Raw genomic sequence first — 24,851 nt, 5'->3', positions numbered from 1 at the left:
TTCCAATGGGGGAGAGAGCTTATCTTTGGTTAATTTAACAGTATCTGACTAATGAGTTCAGTCTCTGAAGAAAAGCTAGAAGAAATCTTTTCAGTAGTTCTAAGTCTCTAAGAGTCACAAAGTCGCTAAAAGAGAAGTGAATAAGCAAGTCCAGTAAGAATTTTTCAAAAGCATGAACTTAAGCTACTTTATTTTTCTGGCTTGATAATCATGCCATGGCTTCTGTAAGGCTTTTGGTGTCATCTGTGAGAATATCCGATAAAGTTAAACCTGTATGATTTAAAATAACTTGCTACAGTGTGGATCTAAATTGTTGAAAAGACTGTACTGGGAGGGGTTATTAATGCCACTGTGAAACTGGAAGGCTGTATTGAATGGCATTGCACCAAGACCTGCCTGTGCCCTCTGATGAATATTTCCATAATTCAATGATGGCACACAAAGTATTCTTATTACTTTTGCAGATCAAATATTGGAAGGGCAACAAATGCTCTTGACAGACTGGAGGAGTTGAGATAAAATAGGATGCAGGTCAATGAGAAAGCTGTTCAACAAACATGAATAGAGGATGGGAGATTACATAGCAGCTGTGCTGTGTTGACCCCCAGGTATGAAATGGAAAGCGAGTGTTCAAGGAACCTGTTCTAGAAGAAAAGGTATTTAGCATAACTGTTTAAGTGGAATTGAAAGGTTGGTCTAGATGATCCCCGAAGTCCCTTCCAACCTGTGATTCTGGGAATTCTTTTAGTTCCTAGTTCGTGTTATACAGCAAATGCATTATATTATTTTTAACACCACTAGAGGGTAATTTCTTCGTGCAACCCATTTCTCTTACAGACTTATCAGATTGGAATTTGCATCTATGCAACATCATTTATCTACTCACTACCAGTTTTTCTTTTTAGAGGTGACATTGAAAACTTGCACAGAATGTAAATTGCAAGGAAACAAGGGGTTTGTTGCGACTGGAGGTAGGAATCTCTTCATGAGCATGAGTTCAGTGCTAGAGGAGTTCCACGCTGCCATTTTTTTGTTTCTAGTTGTTAACTTAAGACCATATTATAGCAGATATAGCAATATATGTACTTGTCACTCTGTTTTCTACAAAGATTAGGTATAGCAGGTCACCTAGTTATTTTATTTTGTGTTCAGTTCTACCTGTGGAAGGGGAAGACTTATTCTGTGCTTTAAAATTGTCTTTAATTTAAGTTGAGCCGTCAGAACTATAGGCAGTCCTTTGAATTTCTTGTGCACGGACCTCCTTTAGGGTTGTGCTTTCTATCAAACATTCCAGGGAAAGGACAAGTAATCTTTTCTGTTTTTTAATGTACCTCCTGAATTCTTCAAGTAGGGATTTCAATGCTAAAATGTACTGTCCAAAACTGCACTTGTGTCAATAATACAATAACATTTCAAGTAGTAGTTTAATATTATGATATTTTTTTAAAAAAAATTTATTAAAAAGCTTTGCTGCATTATAAACATTAACCCTTCACTTTAGGTTGCCCTCTTAAAAAGTTTTTGAAAAGTATATTTTTAAAGTTAACTACATCATCTGACTCTGTCCTTTATAATGTAAACATTAGCTTGAATTTATATTTTATAAGGGGTTGCAATAATAACTTCAGCATCTCTTGTTCAGTTTCTCCCCAGTCTGGGGAAGAAATTAATACAAGTTTACTTTTTTTAAAAAAAAAAAATAAAAAAGGAATAAAAAACCTTTCGAAAGTAAAGCATTATCAAAGGGTTGGAAACTAGAAGAGGAAAAGAAAATCAGAATAGGAAGGAGCTAGATGGATGGGGAAAGAGCTGTATTGGAAATATCGCTGTCTAGGCTGGGTGCCCTTCATTTTTTGGTGGGAATGGATACAATGATTTAAAACTGCACAGCATTCCATACAGACACTAAAATTACACACTGGTGTTCCCAAGCTTGGCAAACAAAAGTAAAATCCCCTAAAAAGTGAATGTCATATTTCTACCCAACCCTCTTCCTCATGAAGTAGTTTTACATGGTGGGGGTTGTGGTTGATCGGTTTTATGATGGGAAATTGCATTTAAAACTTGTTTAGAATCAGATCAATGTTATATTCACACACTGAAAAGCTAGGAAATTACAAAGCTCTTTGTGCAAAATAAAAAGTAGAAATGCTGTATTTTCTGACAGGTACTGCATCTGTTACATAGGATAGAGGAGTTTAGGAACAAAAAAGCTTGTGAGTAAGGAATAAAAACTGTTTCATGAATAACATTTATGTTGCTGAAGTGGCATTTACTACTAAAGCCAGCTATGCTACAAAAAATTGATCTCAGAGATAGACATTTCAAATAGTATCCTTTTTCACTTAATATTTTAATTTTGTAGGGTGGTGGTTTTTTGCCCTGGCCCCCCCGTTCCAAATTTAGTTTTCTTTTTCCTCATTTTAATCTATGGCTTCCATGTCAAATCATTATTTTCCTTCTCTCTGGATTAGAGCTCAGGGCAATACCAAAACCAAGCTGGAATTAAAACTGAAATTTTTAAATTTTTTTTTTAAATGAAATACATTTATTCTCATTTGGTATTGTTTCTGTCTGCAACTGAACTAGAAGACAGCTGATGTGACTTTGCCACTTTAATCCTAGCTTCCCTTTTTTGATAAGTATTTGATCTACTTTTCACACACTTCATTTAATAATAGTTATTATATAATAATTCATTAAGTATTTATGCTTAAATGATGCACATTAGAATGGCTAGTTGTTACAGTTTAGTTTTTTAAAATTCCTGTGCTCTCTGCATGGTGTATTTCTCATGCTGCATTGTCCTAGACTGCACAAAACATGAGGAAAGCTTTTTGCTAAGAATGGAGAATTTCCTAGGGATAAAGACATCTAAACAAATACACCACCCTAAAATATTATATTCCCAGATATTGTGTGTGACATTTTATTCTCAGTTCAGTTGGACTTGCTTGTCCTAAGGTAAGAATTGTGGAAGATATCCACCGATGGCTGAGGCACTATGATGTGGCCTACCTGATTGAGGCAGGTTAGACGACATGTTTGGAATATGAAATTCATTCCGATTTGGTGGGTTTCGAAAGGATCCTCTCAGTCTTTCAGGTAGTGCCTAGAGAACTGTCTCCCTTCATTAAATGGCTGAATTCTGGACTGCAGTAAGTTCACTCAGCACAACTCAAAAGTGGTGATACAAACTGCTGCTAGTAGTATGTTGTTGCTGTTAGGCTGCTCCAAAGTGTGTAAAGAGGGATGAGAATGAACTAGTTCCTCTTTTGAATGTGACTATCCGACTAGCTTTTTTTCCTTCCCTCCTGACAGTCCCTTTAACCTCCCAACTTTTAACTGGTCATAACTGTTTCTGCCTTCTTCTCTTTACCATGAGTAATCTTATTAATCCACCTATTTTGGGGCAAAAGGAAGCCACTGCTATAATGAGGATGGTTTTCCTGGTCGCTTACGTCAGTTTAAATGCAAAGATAACCTGATTTTTAAATTCTCAGTATCTGTTTTCTTCTTAACTCTGTTCCAGAAGTCAGCCAGAATGTTGGTGCCACTGGATATATGCAGTAGCATAATTTCAGAGGCTTAAGTGCCTTCTTTTCCTTCTTCCCCCCCCCCCCCCCTTCAGAAATAGTAGCCTATGAAAGGTGAGACAGCCAGACAGGGTTTCCAGGACTCAACAGCCATAGTTTGATACATATGTGACACTCAAGAGGTTTTTTTGGCTCATTAGAATTTACTTTCTCATGACAGGACCTCTGTCCCTAGTTAGCGTAGTTGATGGGATTGCTTTGCAGAGCTTAAACATCTCAGCTAATAAACATATATGATGAATTAGCAAGAAACACTGGTTCTTTCTCCTGATGTTTCACTGGATGTTCTCTGAAGCCAGTACAATTTCGGTAAAAACCCTTTGGTTGTACAAATCATTATTCTTTCTCTCTTGTTCATCTTGACCAACTCCAGCTGTCATGTTGAGGTAAGGCTAAAGGTTTTCACAGCTTCTTAATCAGTTGCGATTATTGTGTTTTTTTCAAGCCTACAGAATGGAATACTTTATGTGCTAAGTTATAATTTTGTACCTAATATTCTAGACTCTAAAGACAGCCAAAGGTAAATCCTGCCTTGCCAGTAAAGTCTTAAATATTGTGGATAAAGTTGGTAGGTGTTGAACCTCCAGGAAGGAGTATCTGATGCTTGGGTTCATGAAGGAGAAATACATATAGTAATGTCTGGTGTAAGAAGGGAATGCCTGCAGTAGTGTGAAGGGTTGGGTGATTGAAAGGGTAACAGCAAAGAGAATGGAATTTTTCCAGGAAAGAGACAAGTTAAGTGGAAGAAAATTCAGGTCCTGAAGTGGGGACTTGGGAGAGCTGTCCTCCCTAGTCTTCTGTTATCACCAATTTTGTTTCCCTTCTTTTCTTAGCTCTTTTTTTGGCTCAAAATAAGCAGAAAGGTGTTAGTCTCTAGCAGTCTGAAATGCAGTACAACAGACACATGGCTCAATGTGTAACAGTCCAGTATCAAACAATAGTATGCTTGGTAATGTCTTGGCAATGCAGTTGCAGAAAGAATGATCTGCTTAGGTGAATTTGTGGTGTGTGAAACTTAGCAGTGCTACAGCTATACATAGTCAAATTTCCATCCAGGTTTGGTCACTATGACTGAGGCCTGAAACCACTGCAACTAGCAGTGATTCCTGGGTAATGTGTAGGAGATGGAGAAACATTTCAGACTAGTAAATGACTAAAGTAAGAATAACGAAGTAACTTGCATGATGTAATACAGTCTGTGCTGTGTGCAAATGGCTGGTGAGGACGGCTGCAGAAGGAAGGTAGGTTACACCTAGCAGGTGTTAATTTGTGTATAAGGAAAATAATTTTCTGGCACATTCAAATATTGAGAAAAAGGGGCCTTCTGCCCATCTGATGCAAGGAAAAACTGATGGAGCCTGAAGGACAGGAACATAATGTTGGAAAGCAGTGCCAAAGGCAGAATGCTGGGTGGTTAAGTCAAGGACCGAGCGGACTTGGAAAGTGACTATGAGAAAGGGTAGGGAGAAAGAAGAGACGGGGGAGGAAAAGCAAGGAAAGTAGGGGACAGGTTCCTCTAGGAGGGAGTGTGGGACAGCAGTGCAAGTGAGAGTTTGAGGAAAAGATGGAAAAGTGAAGTAGTAAGGAATATGGAATCTGTGGTAGGAAGAGTATTGTCAGAAATGGCATTCACACAGGGCCCTCTAAGGAAGAGCTCCAAGTTTAGAATCATGAAGTGCTGCTGAGGTTTCTTAATGATGACTTTCACCAAAGTTCACTGAATTAGTGATTCTTTTGGAGTGCCTCAGTGCCTCCTAGATTATATAGGTCTGAAAAGTCTAGCTACTTTTTTCTGCATTTGGCTAAACCTGTACTTCAAACATGCAGTGCTGTCAGGAAAAAGATAGGTGGTCAACAACAGGTATGCTATAAGAGAAATCATCGCATGCCTTGTGACTGGTAACTGGCCAGCTGACATGCTGCTAGCTACTGGGTCTGTTGCCAAGGAAGACAATTATATCCATTTTTGTCACTCATTGGTATAATTGCTTCTAAAGGCTGTTCAGTAAAATAACATTTGTCCACATAGATTACCTTGCATCTAAATAAAATCCTTTGTTGTAGTATTAGCCTTTGCTTTGAAATTATGATTTCTATGAGATAAGATTTGTAATTTAGCAGGGGACTGCAGTTCACAATGACACAGAACACTTACTTACCCAAACTGTTGAACTGTGCTACTCTAGGACCAGGAAACATTCATTGAATATACTTGCCCAACCGTTAATCCAAGAGCTCATGTATATTTTCAAAAGGGACTGGAATGTGAAACGAGAGAGGAAAAGGAATAAGGGAAAGCTAGTGAGCTCAGGGCAAATCACGGCTACTACCTCCCTGCCTAGATAACTGGAAATTAAGATGTGAAGGCCACCAACTGACTTATTCAAGTCCTGTGGTTAAAGTGTAGACTTGCAATGTTTTTGCTGGCTGTGGAACAAAAATTGGTTTCTGTGGGTTGGCTGGGCCTGCCTAAAAGCTGAGCTTCTGCTTTAGCTCTGCCATGAGCTAAAGCAGAAGCAACTCTAATTGTTGGCAGCAACTTGGAGCAGGAAAGGTGGGGTTTGGGGAAAAATGGAGCCATGCAAAGGCCAAGCAAGATGAGGGGCAGCCTGTGACTTTGATGTGAAAGGGAAGGAAGAGGCAGAGACATGGCCAAAAAAGGTAACGTGAGGCTCTAGTGTGCATTTCAAATACTTTGTGGGACTGGAGTCCCAAGGGAAGAAAAAAGCCCAGAGGAAATGCTAGAAGAAATAGAACTAAAAATGTTTTTTGCGTGGTGATTTCCAGTGTAAGTGGAAGATCTCTTCCACAAAGGCTGGTTTGCCATCATTCACAGCTTGTAGCACTCAAACCAGTTAAACACAAATGTAGAAATAAAAATGGTTTCTGTAGTCCGCCTACATAGTGCATTTTGTGGTGTGCATATAAAATTAAGCCATACAAACAAAAGCTCATGCAAGCTAAATCCCGTTTTTAGTATCAGAAACCAAGAAATATTGCTGCATAATCCAAAGCACTTAGTAATGACATAAGAGAAATAACTCATTTATAGTGAAAATAATCCAGAGTGCTGTATCGTCATACCTCAACTAGTTTAAAATTAGTTGAATTTTCCCTTGGGCTACACTCTACTTTGTATCATGTCAACCTCTTTCCAGAACTACTTTCTCTCTCATTAGCAGAAAATTTCTGCTGACATGTCTATTGAAAATATTTAGCTTTGTTCCTTCAGCAAATATCTTCATTTGTCCTGCAGGCATCATGGTCATAGTACACACTGAAACATGTAAATCATAACCCTTTACTCCCTTCTAAGATAATAAACCAAACGGAAGATCTAAAAGAAAAAAAAGAAAATCAATGCTGAATTGCATGTCTAAGAAGCAAGACATCTTCCAGGTGTGTCTCATTACCTACAGCTCTTCTGGATGTTATCATTCACGTAAGTGGCATGCTGAAAATCAGAGTTTGTTGCAGGTGGTTCTCTGGCTCTTTTACTGCCTTTGTTTTTTTTTTAATTTAAAGCACTTTCAGCAATGGTATTATGCTCTCTTCCCCCCATGAAGGGGAAAAAAAAGAAATACTATTACATATACAGCATGTAAAAACTCATACATCAGTCAATCAGATTGCTATGTATACTACTGAAGGTTGCCAGAAAAGCTAGCATTGGTGTTAAACTCCACCTCGCCATGCTCTCTTACACATCCAGGGAGGTAATCCCAAGTGCTGAAGAAGGCTTGATTTCAGGCAAGGACAGCTCAGCCTTACGCCCAGCAGGACAAAGCAGGTCCTAAATGTCCTGGGACTTCAGGGCCTGTGGCTCTGGGCTGCACCTGCCCCTGAACAAGAGGCCCCACTGGTCCTTCATGGCTCTACCTGGTAATGGCACTGTTAACTGCAGTGGGTCTTCGCCAGCTCACTGTACCTGAGGATTTTGTTTCATCACCCTCAAGAGCAATTGCTGATTTGCACTAGTGTGAGTATAGAATTACACGAGTACTATTAATAGATCAACTTAAAACTGAACCTTAGTGTTAAGTCTTCTTACTTCTGAACTGGTATCCTGTTGTCTCCAATTAGCACACCAGTGCTGAAAGTTGTTTTACAAAATTTTTTGTGCCAGTATGGCTTAGCAAGCCCTGGAACAGCACGGTTAACCGGTTCATGGCAGTGCAAAAAGCAGTCTGAGAGCAGACGTTCATCTCTTCCATTCTGTGTAACTCCTAACAAATTAAAAACAAATGCTACCTTAAATCCGGTGAGAACTTTTATTTTTATACTCTAGAGAACAACATCTGATCTTTGTCAGTTTTTGGAGCTACAAATACTGTAGCCACATGTAATTTGTCATTAATGCACACTTAAGAATAACTTACCTTTTACAGATGTACAGCTCAATTTTAAAAGATATCAGAATAAAAAGATGGCGAAGATCTGTGGTTTTGATTTTCATAATGTAGCGATGTTGCTCAGCAGTTTTCAAAATAGTTAAGCAGTTGTCCTGAAATGTAACAGTATGCTTTATGCACCACTGAAATGATTCGTTGTATAAAGTTACTGCAACTTGTCCACCAGAGAGAGCTGTTGCAGAATTTTTTCCAACAGTTGTTGGAAACGGTTCTTTAACTTACAACCAAAATTTAGTATTAAATTCGCCATGACAGGTGCAGATGAATCATGTAGTTTATTCCACTGGCCAAGGCGTTGGCAGTAGTAGTGTTACAGGGCAAACAGATATACCTAACAAGGCATTTCTGTTCATTTGCCTAATATTTATATGGTGATTAAATTAAAGCAAACAAACACCAAAACTGTTTCTCCTTATGCTATCGGGCTATAAGGAATGGAAGAAATGCCTAAAATGTCACAGAGCATCTTTAGAGGTTCTGCAGGTCTGAGGGAGGAGGTGCTGTACTAATCCTGGCTGATAGATGAGAGGAATGTCTAGTGACTGCAGAGTAGAAATAAGATGCACAACGCACTGGCAGCCATGATGTAACGTAGAAACCTGTTTTACTTCATTGCAAACAAATGGACAATATATATTGTACAATAGATAATAAAAATACAGCCGATACAAGTGCCACTAATTAACAAAAAACCTAATTTTAAGACTTAAAAATGCTCATTTTTTGTAATATATACACTGCAGTAATAAGCGACAATAAATACATCAAATTCCGTCTCATTCATAATAAATACCGAAAATATAAATACAGAAGATTACAGTTAATTTGAATAAATTATTACAACATAAGGTCTAGGTTAAGTTCTGTTGAATATTATTGTAGCTTATATTACCCTTTGGCATCTTTGATGTTACAACTTGTTGAAAAAAGAAAGAAGGAAATGAAGGAAATGTGCAGTTCATGAAGCTTAAAATTATTTCCATGTACAGATTTTAAGACGAACTTTCTTTCCCTTCACTTCTTCAGTTTAAAATTAAATATGTTGCTTTACTGTTGAGATCTCCAGAATTCTAGTATGCAAGATCATCTGTAATAGAAAATGTTAAGTACTTAACATAATTATTTTTGCTCAAAAATTAGTGAAGTTAGAAGCGATGTAGAAATTTTAAACAAACGGCTGCAATTACACCACATTTTTACTAGTCCCATTTGAACGGGTTACATGTCTGAAAGACCAGCAACTTAAGTGCTTTTGAATCCAAGCTGCGGTGTATTATTTACCACTTGCCAACAAAAATTTCAAAAGCAGTTTTATATTCTTATGAGGAAATATATGTATATACACAGAGAGAGAGATGAACCTCCTGAAAGACAGGGCTGGACTAGACAGTGTCAATGTTATGTAGCTGGTAGTTGTTAAAACAATGAGAAATAAACAGAAAAAAAAATTTAGAAAGTGTTGGGTTTGTGTTTTTAACAAAATCCCTGTCTATTAGCTGTAGATGGAAACAAAATAACCAACTGCCACTTTTTTTGTTAACAGGTATTAACCAGTACATTTGTATTAATAATTTTATTTGTAAAAGTTTATTACACCAGAATGCAACTTAACTTAAAAGATCGACTTTACTAAGACAGTATTACAGGCTGAGGCTCTTCAGAACAGATTCGTAATCTACAGATTTTTGACTATTTTTGCACTGTTAAATGTCTAGCGCTTATTTTACATCAAACACTTTTTAAACATGTTTCACAAAATACACTTCAGACGTATTTCCACAGAAGTGCCTACAACCAGTCAATTAAAAGAAGGGCCCAGTTGTTAAGCATTGGTTAAATGGGCATTGTTATGTGAGAACCAAAGTCATGGTATTCGCGTGAAACGATTTGAGAAAAACCAGCGTGCTTCTGTTTTTTTTAAGAGAACCAGCTGCCAGTGCACACGATAACGCAATGTTTTCAAGAAGCTGAAAACTCATGCTCAATCTGTATATGAGAGACTCACAAATGGGATGGCTGGTTCTTTACAGTGATCCCCCAGTACCCCAGCATGGCTGACCTTCACCCTTAGGAATGACATTTTGGGTTGGATTAAGAACATCTTTAAAAAGTTTAAGGTAGGGAAATCAAAAATAAGTAGCCGCCATAATGTACTGCCTCATTTGAAACTCCCAAGCTAAAATGCTAATAAAAAGGACACCTATTTCTTCTTTGCTTTTAGAGCCTCGTTATCTGCGAACCAGGCTATATTAGGACATGTGCCTGGGCGCAGCGTTAACTAAAATGATACTGAACACGACTCTGCAGCTGACATAGGCAAAGAAAGGACAGGGCAGCAATGTTTTTAGGGTGTTGTAGTTCTTACCCCATGCTTTTGGATAAATCATTTAATATCCACCTGTACAAAACTGGTACGGAAAAAATGACATTTCCTGATATTTACTGAGTTCATGTTTGTTTTAAAATGTATTAATAGTATGATCTAATCTAGAATTAATAGTATGATCTGACATGCCCAAGCGTGTACTGAACAAGCATATACTTTTCCATCCTTGCTCTGGGGCTAGCTTAATTTCCCTTTTTTCCCCTTCCTTTTTTTTAAAAAAATATGTTTTCTTTTGCCCTTTAGAACAAAAAATTGTCCTCATCACTCTACCTCTTGCCTTCATCCTTCTTTTTCTTTAAATTGCCCTTTCTATTCTCCCCTCACTCGCTCCAGGCCTCAAGACAAAGGATTATCTTGATCCTTGTGTTAGCACAGTGGTGGTCATTTGTATCTTCCACCATTTTTCCTATCCATGGAGAAAAGCTAATCCAGTCTTCATGGCTTGTTGGAAAAGTGCGCAGTTAGAGAAGACCAAACACATACAGTAAACTTCTTTTGACTTGGTTCTACTTGACATTCATTCATAAAATACTTAAGTAAAACAAAAGTGTCATTGCCAAGATCCAAATTAAGATAAGTGGGTAAATAAATGAAGTTTGCCTCTACCCCAGCCTTGGATGAAGGACCATCATCTTCTCAACTGAGAAGCAGCAATACAGAGCATCATGAATACAGTTCTCCAGTCAGCAGGACCTTCTGTGTAGCAGGTATCCTCCTAACCACAAAGACTATACAGCAGTAGAGCAACAGACATTTTAACTTTTCCTTTTTAAGATCTCATTCACTTCTATTTATAAGAGGGTGGTTTTAATGTATTATTTCTTACTCATATTAAAGAAAAAAACCCAGTAGTTTGAAGGAAACTTTCTTCCCCTAGGTGATGGTTTTCTGCTTTCCCTGTTCTTGGATGTTCAACCTGTACTGGGCTGTGCTGTATCAAGAATGACACACTTTCCCTGGATCTGCATGCCTCGGGAGACGACGAGGATCCTCTACCACATCTCTGCAGCCTGTGGGGTAGTTTCCTTCCTGTTTGTGTGTATGGAAAGGGAGTGCCTATAGCCCCCCACTGGAATTGCTCCCTCATATTTAGAGCCAAAGGGGGACTATTTTTGACCACGGTTCTGATCTATCTCCATGCTAGTGTTAAGTGCAAAATAAAAGGCACTCTTTTAGCAGAGGACACTAGAGTTGCTCTCGTGCCTGATTTTAATGAAAAGCCTTCCTCTACAACAGACCTTTCCCAGGCACTAAGATGAAGGGAGGAAGGAATTAAAAAGAAAAGACTAAGGTTGCAAAACAGATGTTTCATGAATTGGATGTTCTTATAAAAAGTAAAATTCTTGGTATCAGCTATAAGGGTAGGAGAAAGTTCTCAAAGGTGTTATAACTTTCATCCTTAAGTGCAAACAACACTCTGGCACATTTATTCGCAAAAAAAATTAAAAGCTGCCTTGGATTTAGGAGTGGGAAGAGACAGTGAACAGGAAGCACTTATGAAGAACTCAAGCGTGTGTTCACTCAGACATCTTTACAACTAAACCGCACTTGTTCATCGCTTCATGATGTTCGCGCTTTGGACTTCACACTTGGAGAAAATGGACAATTAATAATTTGCACATGGACAGCAATTACAGAGAACAGCAAAAGTAAGGAATATTTTTTTAAAATTTCGAAACATTGAAAAGGTAAATGTTGAGATTTCTCATACCAAGGAACACATTAATGAACTAGATTCTGTTTTGAAAATAACAGTAGCTTTCTACCATTTTAAAAAAATAGCAATCAGATTTAACATTTTAGAAATAAATTCTATAGAATATATTCTCTGAGTTAATTCTAGTTTTTCTAAGTATTTTACATCAGATGTTCTGCAACCATAATAAAGTAGATGACAGAATTACTCTTTAGCCCCAGTGGGAAAGCGTAACACCCCTAAACACTTAAGGATTTTCCATATCATCATCTTCTGTCCCTGTTCCTGACTGCTTCAGGAAATTAAACAACTGGCACAATGAACGTGAGTTTATACAGCTCATGAACTGTAACATGGGAGTTTCTTATTTAGCAAATACCTTTTAAAGCAATATCAAGGGTCTCTCTTGCTTTAGCTCTGAGTAAGGGCACCCGCTTTGTTACAGGAGCAGCCTCGACAAGGAGTTTCAGCTGAGAGAATTCAGCTGGCAAAACCAATAACATGCAGGGGAATAAGACTGCCTGTTGCTACCAAGTATGGTGTTGCAGGGCAACTCCATTCTTGCTGCTCAAATGTTAAGCACGCGAGACATCAATGTCATATATCCAACACAGCTTTTGTTCTATTTTTCACTGTGAAATCTATTGTTAAATTTCTGCTCATTAACCTGGTGATTGGAAAGGGGAGCTTGTTTTTGCTGTGTTCCATGTTAGTGACAAAACTTCTAGTCACTTCTGAGCTGGATTGGGCTTTATTGGGAAAGTGACTTTGCAATACAAAAATTTAGTTATGAAGCCAAAAAAATGGGGGGGGGGGGGAGGGAGGGGCATTTGCCTGTTCTATGGGTTTGGGGTTTTTTTAATCACAATATCTCCAAGTACCTTACAAACAAAGCACAGAGAATGGAAGTGATGCAGCAGGGCAAAGGCAAAGCCAACAGAACCCAGGTCTCCGCTGTCTGAGCCCAATACTCTCAGATCCAGTACATCACATTTCTATCAAAGAGTCAGGGACATCTGAAGTATTAAAAAACATAATATATGTTCTGTTTTGCGAACAAATGTATGTATACAGTCTTTAACAAACTAGCTGTGTTGCTAGTTATCGGAAGATACCCTTCCAGTTGCGAGGCAGGGAATGCTACGTGATCGTTAGCACGTTTACTGAAATAAAACATGCAGATAAGATTAGAAACTGGATCTGGATCAGTGAGCAAGCCGGTGAGTAACATCACCATGCATACTTCATACAATTTCTGCTGAATTTAGACAAAAGGCAGGATCCCATCGTTAACTGACTCAGTTAACCCATCAGTGAGCAGGCTGAACCCCATTTATTGCAAGTGATGGTTACTAAGATAGTGTAATCAATGGCCTTAAAATAAATAAATGTCAACTCAAACTAGGATTCACTCGCAGGAAGTTAGGTAAATGAAAATTAGTAAAACTTTACAAATCTAGAACTTTCTGATGTAAAAGGCATACAGCTCAAAGATTTATTATTTTAAAAATGAAAGGAATATTAAAAAACTAAAAGCTCGTCAGTAAAAGTTTCTAAAGAATGGTCCAGTGGACATGAGTTATAGCTCTTAGGAAACAACTGCAATTGCTGTGATTTTGCCAGAAAAGTTCTAATTTTATGTATAACATCAGTTAAAGCTTTATATATAAACTTTACCAATGCATTTTTTTCCAAGAGAGGCAAAGCTCACATATTAGGCAAAAAGGCATCCAGTTTTAGGTGCTGTTCTAGTGGTCTTCCGTGTGAAAATTCTGTTTTGAGAGGGAAATGCTTTTATTCTCAACTACATAGTGTAATCGTAAACTACCTACCAACTTATTACCTGGCTGCTTAGAAGTGATTATCAGTAGCCAGACATCTTCAAAAATACGGCTGATACAACTATCAGTAAATACTTCCACACACGATACTCCGTATCGATACAGAAGCAAATGCTGCTGTTTGTCATTTAGTAACGTAATACTTCTATCACGCAGAAATAAGCTTACTCCAAAATGAACAGACTGGTTATCAATATGAATATTAACCAACTGGGAAATGGGACACATCCTATATTATTATACACCAGCCAGAAAATAACATTAAAAAATTTTCCATTACATGATTTAGCTTTATTTTTGCACGTTTTACGTTGTGACTCCCAGGAATTAGCTACTGCAAGCAAGGGAAAATAGTGTAGAGCAAGTGCTTTATACAGACACTGCCTCCCCTACCCTATCTATTACAAGCTACTGCTTGTTACCCTATGCTGCAAGCGTTAGAGAATTTAGCTGTGTCCACCCCGCTGCCCCAGTGGCAGCCAACATACACTTCTAAGTACTCAGATGCTAATAGTAAGGAGGCCTGGGGTCTGAAGCCTGTGCCAATGGAAATATTAAATAACCATTATCTCAGTATTTTAGCTAGCCGAGATGCATTTTTTTAAAGTTAATTGCTTACTGTGCTCCCAGTATTATTAAATATATTTTTCATGTGAAAGCACAGGAGCCAAGAAAATAATTTCTTATTGCTCAGTAAGGGGGGGTAAATAATGAAACAAAATATTTCATTTAACTTTCCCCTGAGAGAAATACCCTGGTCAAGTGTGCATGATCCTCCAGTAGCCAACTCACTCTGAGGTTAAAAAGCTGCTACTGATTCACAGCTGCTGTCCCAGCTCAAGTAGAAGGGATTTGTGCTTTTGGTGCTGGTGTTGAGTGAGAGTGCCAGAGTTAAGCCTGCTGTTAATGCAAGACGCCTACGTACACAAAGACTTGTTACATTTGCCCACAGAATATCTTGAACAGAATAATATTATTCTTAGATGCAGAACTTTTTTATGAACTAAAACATGTTTCTCTTCAAAAAATAAAGATGGGTATTTGCTATATGGAATTGAAGAGTCCATGAACTTACCTGGCTACTCAGCCTTTAGAGAAAGAGACTAGAGTGTTCTATGAGTAAGAGGAACAGAGGCTAAGGAACTGCTGAGCCAGATAACCAACACGACTGCGCTTTCCCAGCAGATGGAATACGTGGCAAGTGTGGGATCTACGCCCTAGAGTACTAGGACTTTTCAATGCAGTTCAAATAAAACACAACCTCTTAGAGAAACAAGTGAAAAAAAAAAAACCTTTCCAGCTACTACATGGAGTAAAAATATGTTGCTAATTTAGCATAAAAATGAGTAATCACTTTGACCAGATTTCATATAAATACAATTAAGTCAGCTTATTGGGTTTTTTTAAAGCATATTTTAAATCTGGCAGTTTTTCTACTGGAGTACTGTACATGATGTTTTAAAGAGCTTCTAACCAGAGCGTCACTGTTACAGAGCTAAAATATACACTGTGTTTACATGCATACTGTTAACCACCTAGATTTGACACAAATAAAGACTAAGATGCTGATCCTTATTTTGACAAACAAGACAGGTCTACGCTTCAACCCACTTGATGTACAATAAATAAAATTTCAGTATAAGACAAAAATGTTAAAATAGGTTTGTGAATCAAAATAAAGCACTGCAGAATTATCAGTGTAGAGAAAAGCAGGTTCCTACACCTCCTCTTCTAGAAGAATGCAACATAGGTTAATAAATTAAAGGTTGAATTGCAGCAGGTATTTTAATTCCTATTTCATTTAAAAACAAGTGGAGCACAAGGTAATGGATATCCGTATGATGCACGTGCGATTTTGCTTGCAAACTTTAGCAGATATAAAATTTCTGAAGCTGTGTTTCCTCACTGAATCTACTGTTCACTAATTAGACGGAATGACTCTGTAGATTTGAGGTATGATCAGAAGTCCACAAAAGCCAGACTCATAGTTCATAAAAACTGCTAAATATTTAGGAAATCTGGACACGTCCACATTTTTTTCCCCATGCTTAATTTAAACTTTGATCAGCAAGACTCTGCTTTCATAAATTACCTACTGACATATTCATAAACTGGCTTAGGAAAAACATACAGGTTTTGTTACAGTGAATTTTAAGATCTTACATACACCTCAGAGTCTGGAGCTATGGCATTTCTCCAAAATAGTTCACAGTTCCCTCAGTTAATACAGTACTGCAAAATGGCACTAAAGTGCATAAGTATCTGAATGTTTGTTGGGCTAAAAGGTGCTGTGCAAGCTTAAGCTCCTGCTTTGCCATTATATACAAGATCGTTTTTCTTTGGGGAGGGAGTACTAGCTCTGGAATGCCACTGATTTTAATTTTGATGGAGGATTGTCTACCTTTCACCTTTCTAGAAGATGTAAATGCCCCCTTTCTGACTCTTCTGTTTGTCAAGAACGGTAAAAGAGAAAATAGTACACTCTAAAAATGGATTTAAAGGTAATTTACCAGAAATGGTAGTTGGAAAAAAAAAAAAAAAAAAAAAGAAAGAATACATGGTACTCCAGATGAAAAGTGGACATGCTCGTTGTAACTAGCTATGGATCTTCTGCTCAAATGAACATGCTGTTCATGTTTATCAAAACATGAGTACTAAGCTACCATAAATAAAATACATACAGTACAGAACAATTAAAACCTTTTTGTACAGTAGTTACTTTTACATTAAACTTACCACCTTTTCAGATATGTTGAAAATTAGGACTCTAAACATGATTATTTCAAAGTATCATTTTTAACAATCTTGCACAGGCCCGACAATCAAAAACACGAAGCTTTGATTCAGATAGCTTGGCAGGTTTCACATACTTTGATAGGTAGGCTACTTTGAAATATGTTGGCTGTGTTTTTTACTTACGTGTTTTATTGTTATCAAAAGACAGTTTGATTATTTTTATTTAAATTTTTACATGAACTGTTTTTGTGCAATACCACTGCCAGTGTAGCTTGAGAAAACAAACTGTGTCTGGAACATTGACCACAGTCCAAGTGTTGTCTACCTCTTAAAAAAGTAAGATTCTAGGAAACCCAGTGTGAGTGCATTTTAATACAGGAAGTCAGTCCTAGAATAATTTTAATATTAAACGGGTACCGTTTCTACCACTGGTGATTTGATGCACTCTTCATGCAGTCTGCTCTTTTCTGGGAGGTTTAGGGAATTCTCAGCAGGGTGCTCTTGTACACGACTGTCGCCATTCAAAGCTGAAACAAAGCCATCTTGAGCAGGACCTTTCAAGTACGAGTGAAATTCCACTTGGGGGTGACTTGGCCTATGCTCAGCGTACAAACTGTTACACGGCGCACTGCTATCACCTTCAGAAGATGAGCAGCAAACAATCACTGAGGGGTTTGCAGAAGGGTAATGAGGGCTGCTAAAAGTTTCCTCTGATTGCCGTGTGTAGTCAACAAACTGTTCTGAAGTCATGTTGTAAGGCACCAGAGAAAGACTACCGTTCTTGACAGCATCCCTTTCTGAGTAAGTCTCACCGATCTGGTTAGCAGTGCCAGCAACATGGTTCTCTATTTGGTAATACAGATTCGAAGAGTTAGTATAGTATGAGGCATTTTTAGAGTGGTTTTCATGCACAGCAGTTCCATCAGAGTAGCAAAGGACAGAAGGAAGAGGCACCATATCAGCATGGGAGCCCATGCTTTCTACAAAATCATCTGCTTTTTCTTCCTCCTCATCTTCCTCCTCATCTTCCTCTTCCTCTTCATCATCATCTGATTCGCTAGGGGCTAAACTCTGTGTGCTAGAATCTGTAACTCCACTACAAAAGCTACTCCCATCTTCCTCTTCCTCCTCTTCCCCTGGGCAGTCCAAGTCCTCAGCTGACTGAGAATGCATAACCGCAGCCGGAGGTTCACTTTCAATCTCAAAATTTTCTGCAATTGAATATTCGACCGGATGGGGTCCTGGACTCATAGAACTAGTGTGTGCACTTATCTCACTGTGGCAGCCATTTAGTGCTGGAACTTGCTGCTCTCTATTTTTCTCCAATTCAAGTTTCATTATTGTGTGCAAAAAGTGAGTCCGTACACGGATAGGATTAAATTCAATTCTACCTGCTGTATTGCTACACCCTTCTTTAGTGCAACCGCATGGAAAAGACATACGATCCACCTTTTAAAAAAAAAAAAAAAAAGAGTACAGATTAACAATATGAAGCACAAGCCTGGTGATATCAGCCTAGAGAAATACAATAGTGAAGTGGGAGTCACCTTGAGAAGTACTTGTAAGTACAGATGAGGCTACCAATAATTCAGAGCGTTAGCCCTGGAATTTAGCATGACTGACAGGAACATGTCAGTCCCATACATGTAACAGTGCTGCACACTAGACAAAATATGTTCCTATTCCATAGGTGAGTGTGTTATGTGGCAAAACAAAAAATAGGTAGTTTTTCTGTTCTACAGCTTTATGTCATGTTGTGCTCAAATCCAGGCAAAAGCATTACCAGAGAGAGTTTTAAAATTTAACAACGATCATGGAAACTAGAAACCTACTGAAACAAAATGAGTTATATATACAAAAACCTTTATAAAGTTGCCGATTGGGATACCTGACCACAGATAGTAGCAATAAAAACTCAAGTACATTTTAAAAGATATTCCAGTCAATTGTAGGTGCAACATTGTAAGCTCAACTGACTGTGGGCAGAACTTAGGTATCTAATAATAGCCATCTTAAATTTCTAAAAATGCGACCAACTCCACAAGTCCAACAGTTCAGTTAGATAGCTTAACATCTATGGCTTTAATCTACGCTATAATAGCTAAAAATCACATACGATGCAGAGGAGGACCATACAGCACAACCTAGTACATCATCTTCCCCACGTGCGAAGATGGAAACGGGAACAGCAAAGGGGATGTATTATTTAGAATAGCACAGAAAGTTTAGCTTGGATTTAAGAAATGATGAAAAATGCATTCAAGAAGTCAACTAAGCTGCATAACAGCGACTCAGGAGAATTAGTATAAAACATCTTTTAGGGACCATTTTGGGACATTTACAGCCGTACATTGGACACTGTGAATGTACAATATGAAATACCTTTTCAGTCTGCAGAGGAAAAGGTACCTGCTGTATTAGCAGATATATTTTTTATTGCCTACATGCGAGTTTATCATGCATGCATTTTAAGTATCATGCATGTTAAAATAAAGATGGTACCTCAGAGCTTCATTTATTGTTTCTCACCGAGTTTGGACTATAATTCACCTTTGGACAGTATGTGAATTGTCTCTAAAATAAAACACAATATCCCCTCTGAAATCTGCGGGCTACTGATTCTTCTGTTGTCTGCATCTGTGTATTTAGATGAAGGCCAAAGGGGAATACGAGGAGCAGGATATTTGTATAAGAACAAAAAAAAAAAACATACTAAACAATGTACGTGCCTAAACCAATCATAAAATAAAGATGTTTAAGAGGTTGTTTGTATTACAGACTGTATGCTCTTAAATTTGGCCTTAAAACACTGGTTTGATAGCCACAAGTCTTACCGCTTAACAATTAACTTAATTAATTCCCAGTAGTTACAACTTCAACAACAAAATGTACACGCGTGTGTGCGCACACCCTGCCCCCACCCGCCACAACAGTTAAATGGCAACAGTAATATAGACATTTACCTGGCATTTTATGCCTGCAAGACTGCAAGTGCAAGTTTCGGGATCACAGAACACACGGCAGTCACAACCACAATCCTCTCTGGACAGACGGATGGCCCGCAGCTCGTGTTTTTCTTCCACATCAATCTTCTTCACTCCAGAAGCTCGCAGCAATGCCCTTCGCTTTTTTGTTGGCAGGGGTTGCAGAAAGAAGTACTCGTCTACTTCAGTGTTGTCCAGATCAATATCATCATCAGAAATGTCATCCAGTGTCAGCGTATTAGCTTCTTCAGATTCCACTGTACCATTCTTTGTCATCTGTTGCATACAACCATTAATGAAGTCCTTAAACTCTGTTCACACAGATGTGCCATAGATATGAAGACGTATAATGCATAATGAATGTGGAAAGCTGTGTGTAAAGATGCTGCATGACTGCCGGGAAGTTCCAGAATATGATTACAGTTGGGGTGAAAAGGCAGTTCTTTCACATTTAACGTGTGAATTAAATACATGTTTTTAGTTTCATGTTTGTCATGAAGCAAATTTTTTTCCTACATTTCTAATTTCTTAGCTGTTCTTCCTGTCCTTTATCATTTGGCATTGCTTGCCAGATCTCATGCCTTTCTAAAATCCTACGCTTCTCTATATTGTTTCGTAAGGTAATTTTTGAGCCCTTAATAGATTCTAGTTCCTGTCTCTGGGGTCTTTGAAATTCTCAATATCCCTTTTATGATACCACCAGCACTGTTTCAGATTACGATGCATCACAGATTTGTAAAACGGTCTATTTTATGTACTATTTGCTATCCTGTTCCTCTTTATCCTGACAGGTTGTTTTATGTCTGTACTGCTGAGGTCCCAAAGCAGTATTTCCACTTAATCATTTGGGCAGATGCCTGGATTTGCTTCTTGAGTTGACAGTTTTAAACCTGGAAATCACCCGATTTTGGCTCCTTTCTACCCTCGTTACTTCCTGCTTATTTGCAATGTATTTCATAGCTGAGGCAAATAGCTCTTCTGAAGTTCGTTCTAGTCCTCTTTGGTCCTGAGAATAACCCATTTCGCTTTGTGTTGTCATACATTTTAGTGCTTCACTAAGGTTATTCTTAGGTAGCGAATGAATGAATAAACTTTGAAAAAAAGGAGGTTAGTTGTTAATCTCTTGTGGAAGATCTTGAGAAAGGTTTTAGAGGATTCATGCTCCCTTCCTAGGGATATGGATTTTTGAGCCTCTACAGATACAAGCGTCCTGGCACTACATTATTACCTATGTATAGCCTAGCTCTCAACCCTTTCAAAAACAGTTTCAAAATTAAATGGCCATGAACATCAAGCACAAACATCCAGTGCCACCTTCATAAGACAGCACACATCTGTATCATACTCCTGTAACCCATCTCATACAGAAAGGGGCGTTCATATTCAAGGAGAAAAGAAAAAATAAATTTAGTGCACTGAAGGAAGGTTAATATCCCCATCCATGGTAGAGCTCACTGGTTAGACCTGACAGATAACACAACTACAGGGTTTATAAAAATTCTTCTACAGAGAAAATCACTTGAGAATCAAAAGAATATCAAAATGGTAAAAAACAAAAGATGACACTCACTACAAAAATTATATTTTCTCAATCTCAGGTTACTCGGATTGAGCATCGTACTACATAGCAAACATGAAGAAAGTGCAGTTACATGGTTTGTCAAATAATAAATCCTTTTTCTTGTATTATTGTTCTATGAGATGATTTTGCTTAAAATGGAAAAACAAACAAGCAGAAGATTCCCAGTGTTCATCAGCTCTATGTAATGTTCTCTGTTGATGAGGTCACTGATCTACACTAGCCAAGAACATGCTCTTATGCTTTTGTAAATCAAACATGGTACAACTATGCGATAACTATGCACCGGTGAAGTTTCAAGTCTCATTTGCATTAACAGTTTTCATCATAGCCGTTACCATGACCTCAGAAAAATGGCCCCCAGTGAATGTAATTTGAATGTTTCTTACCTATAGAAAAAAAGCCATTCAAATTCTCTGTTTTGCCTTATTTACTTGCAGAAAATTTCAGCTTGACCTGTTATCCCAACTAAAGTTTTAGGCACCAGTTTTACATACAGAGGAAATACTGAAGTCATACCTGCCGTTGCCTGTTTCTTCTGCATTTCAGTGTTTAGACATTTAACCATTATCACTGTAAAGGTAACTCCCTCTCATCTCCACCTAGCTATGCTTCTTATTATGTGTAAGAAAGCAGTCCTGAATCTTACCCATTCCACTATCTCTACTTTTATTATATTCCCAACTGTTTCATTTCCCCATTTATACTAACAGTTTGTCCTTTCCACAATCTTTTGGACTGTAACTGTCATTTATGGCATTACTGAATTACTCGACAGTGAACTCCTACTGACTGCTTCCACTTTTCTGTAATTGCAGTTTTGTGTTTGTGGCAACTGCGTAAGACAGTCACAGGAAAAAAATCCTGATTACTCCTGACTGGTAAAGTCAGGTTAAAAGCATTACCCCTCCCTTTGAAGGAGGAGAGTCTCAGCGTCGCAACTGGTAGTCCTTACTTGCAGTGCGCGTACACGCATTACACTGCACAAAGGAAAATTCTCCCAAGATCAGTAAACATCCCTTCTTAGCAATTCAGCACCGTATTTAGTTCATGCAGAGGTGTTCTGCCACTTCCACAACTCTGCTTTAGAGGCATTATTGTCTCCTTCTCTTTTCAATGTATTCTCAATTTTTCTCCCTAACGGCAGCCTTCAGAGTTTAGTGCCTTAATTTTACTTCATGTTTCAGCTTATTTACAAGTCTGTTAACCCTGTAACATTCAAATCCCTTTCTGTGCACATACTTCCAGCTCTCTCCAGCTCTCTCTTCATCTTAAATGCAGGCATTTTCAAAATGTCCTCTCAAACTTCTCTCAGATTACAGTGGTTAGGAAAAGGGGGGGTAATGGCTCCTTAATCAGTTCTGCCTGGCCCTGGGGCAATGGAGAGATTATTTACACCAGGTATTTCAATGTATTAGTTCAGCAAGGTAGGAAGGACAACATTAGAAGTCATCCTTTTTCTGTATAATCTACGGTGAGACACAGGTAAATCCACAGAGTAATTAAATGGATCTTGAATTAGCTGTCTGAAGCCAGTGGGACGGAATACGCCACTGTACAATTTGAACATTGAACTGAATGTTCAAATCCGGAATGGCATCCTTGATTTTTTTATATTTTTCAATTTTTGTTAGCTAGGTACAACTCAGTATAGTGTATTTATGTTTATTTGCTTTCTTTTTTTTTTAGTATAATAGGAGACTGACCTACCTAAGACTTCTGATTTCTCTAGTTTTAAATACACAAGGCTCAAAACACTCCTTAAGCAGATCACTGTTATTTAACTGCCTATCAGAATTTAAGTCTGAAACTGGGGAAGGGGAAGAATTCTAATCCCTGCTTCTGTAATCATTTTAGTCATTTATTCAATTACTATTTAATAAAACTTAAGTTTCAGGGCTCTTACCCATGAGGTGAATGCTGTAGCGCTCAGCATACAAAGGGACCCATAGAACCATAGCAAATCTGCCATGTATTTCTCCTCCTCCTCCTGCAGGTCTTAACTGCTTTGCTACACAGCGGTGGAGCATTAAGGAATGGACCCCAGTCACGTGCCGAATACTGTATGCACCCAGCGGGGGCTGTAAATTCAAGTGCCTGGGCATCAAGTGGGATTAGACAGCAGTCTGTCATTTCAAAGCACCTTAGCTCCTGACTGCTTTGCTGGATGACTTCCATGTTGTTGCCTCTGATTTTTTTTTTTTCTCAATGAATTAATGAAATTAAATGAATTAACAAATGAATTAATAAAATGAAAGATCTGAACATTTCTCAAACAAGTAATTGGATAACTATGGAGGGAAGAAGATTATCAAGGATCATCAAATACATTTTCCAATACACAACTTCAGGGGAACATTACGTGCTCTTGATTGTCATAATATTGCTCATCTGAATTAAACTTGATATGTAGATGGGTAAAATTTCACTCATAAAGCTAAAGGTCATTGTCATAACAACAGAACAAGGCAAGGGCCAATGAATATGTGAAGCCTTTGGGTGAAATTCACTCCAGCTCTGTAAAATGTGAGAAATTTAGGTTAGACACATCTTTGCTTGCCCTAGCTGGAAATTATTCCTTACAATTTCCCACAGAGGAAACCAACTGTGTCCACAGACCCAGGAGCCTTAACATCATTAGGGTCATGCTCACTGTTTTAATAGATCTTAATTTGAGGAGATATTATGAGTAAGCTATAACGACACTTCCAGCTAATTTATTGTGCTTACTCATAATGTTTTCTCAGGTGAAGAGGCTTTGCATGAACTTAACAGTCACAGTAAAGATTATCATCCACTCAAGTGACTGGGGAGATGGAAGAACACGTATTTGGAAGAGGAGCAGAAAGTAGTCTATGGCCCCAAAAAAGTGGGCTGGAGTGAAGTTAATGAAGAAAGGAGGTCCATCCCAGCCAAGAGAAGAATTAAGAAAGCACAAAGAGCCAAGCTCTACTCATACAGATGAAGGCTAAAAGGCCTCATCCAATCTTTAGAGGTAAATAGGATCTGTGATTTTTCTTGATTTACTTTCTAGCTACAAAAAGAAAGGGAAAAATGAAATATTTGCATGCCTTACTATTCGTGACTCACTCCACTGGGAAGTCCTCTCTTTGAGCTGATTCCTGGAGGCCAGCCAAGGGATCTAACACAGACACTGGGTACACTGACACAGCTCAACTCGCATTTGATGCTCTGAAGATCTTGTGATGCGAGATGTTGAGAGGTATCATCTCTACCTAGTGGTAAGTCACTAACACTCTAGCCTTTGGTTTCAAACCTGTCCAAATACCCATTTTTAATTTGCCTTTGTCCTGAGGGGTTTTATGTTCGTTTGTTTTCATTATGATAGATCAAATTTTATGAACTATTTAAGAATCTATTTAGCTATTCAAATAAAAAACTATTAGGAGACTGAAATAACTATTATAATAAGGGTCATGCACACTTCTTCAAGAGTTCAGAGACAGAACTCATGAATGTAGTACATTCTATGAGAAAAATGCTAAAAGGCATTTCTTAAATTTGGAGGGTGCCAGTTTACTCTGGACAACTGTAGTAATATCTGAAACAAATATATCACAGAAGAAGGGGCTATGGAGCACAGCAGTTCGGTTACAATTC

General features: G+C 38.1%; 1 protein-coding gene across 4 annotated transcripts in view; it reads right to left on the bottom strand.

Annotated features, from left to right (window-relative positions):
* Positions 1-8,960: 8,960 nt before the first annotated feature.
* The window catches only part of CSRNP3 (cysteine and serine rich nuclear protein 3), a 113,311-nt gene continuing 97,420 nt past the window's right edge, over positions 8,961-24,851 (bottom strand). For 2 of the 4 annotated variants that reach the window (XM_075093344.1, XM_075093346.1), the window contains 3 exons: positions 19,631-19,927; positions 17,085-18,116; positions 8,961-9,095 (listed from right to left, as the gene is read on the bottom strand). In XM_075093344.1, the coding sequence (XP_074949445.1) occupies positions 9,042-9,095; positions 17,085-18,116; positions 19,631-19,927 (1,383 nt within the window). In that variant the 3' untranslated portion in view covers positions 8,961-9,041. Of the gene's footprint in view, positions 9,096-15,336; positions 18,117-19,630; positions 19,928-24,851 lie in introns of those variants that run through there. The other 2 variants (XM_075093345.1, XM_075093347.1) reach the window with 1 other exon arrangement.

Source organism: Phalacrocorax aristotelis, chromosome 5 (assembly GCF_949628215.1).
Source record: "Phalacrocorax aristotelis chromosome 5, bGulAri2.1, whole genome shotgun sequence".
Taxonomy (NCBI): Eukaryota; Metazoa; Chordata; class Aves; order Suliformes; family Phalacrocoracidae; genus Phalacrocorax; species Phalacrocorax aristotelis.
This window is presented reverse-complemented; position numbering and strand designations above follow the sequence as displayed.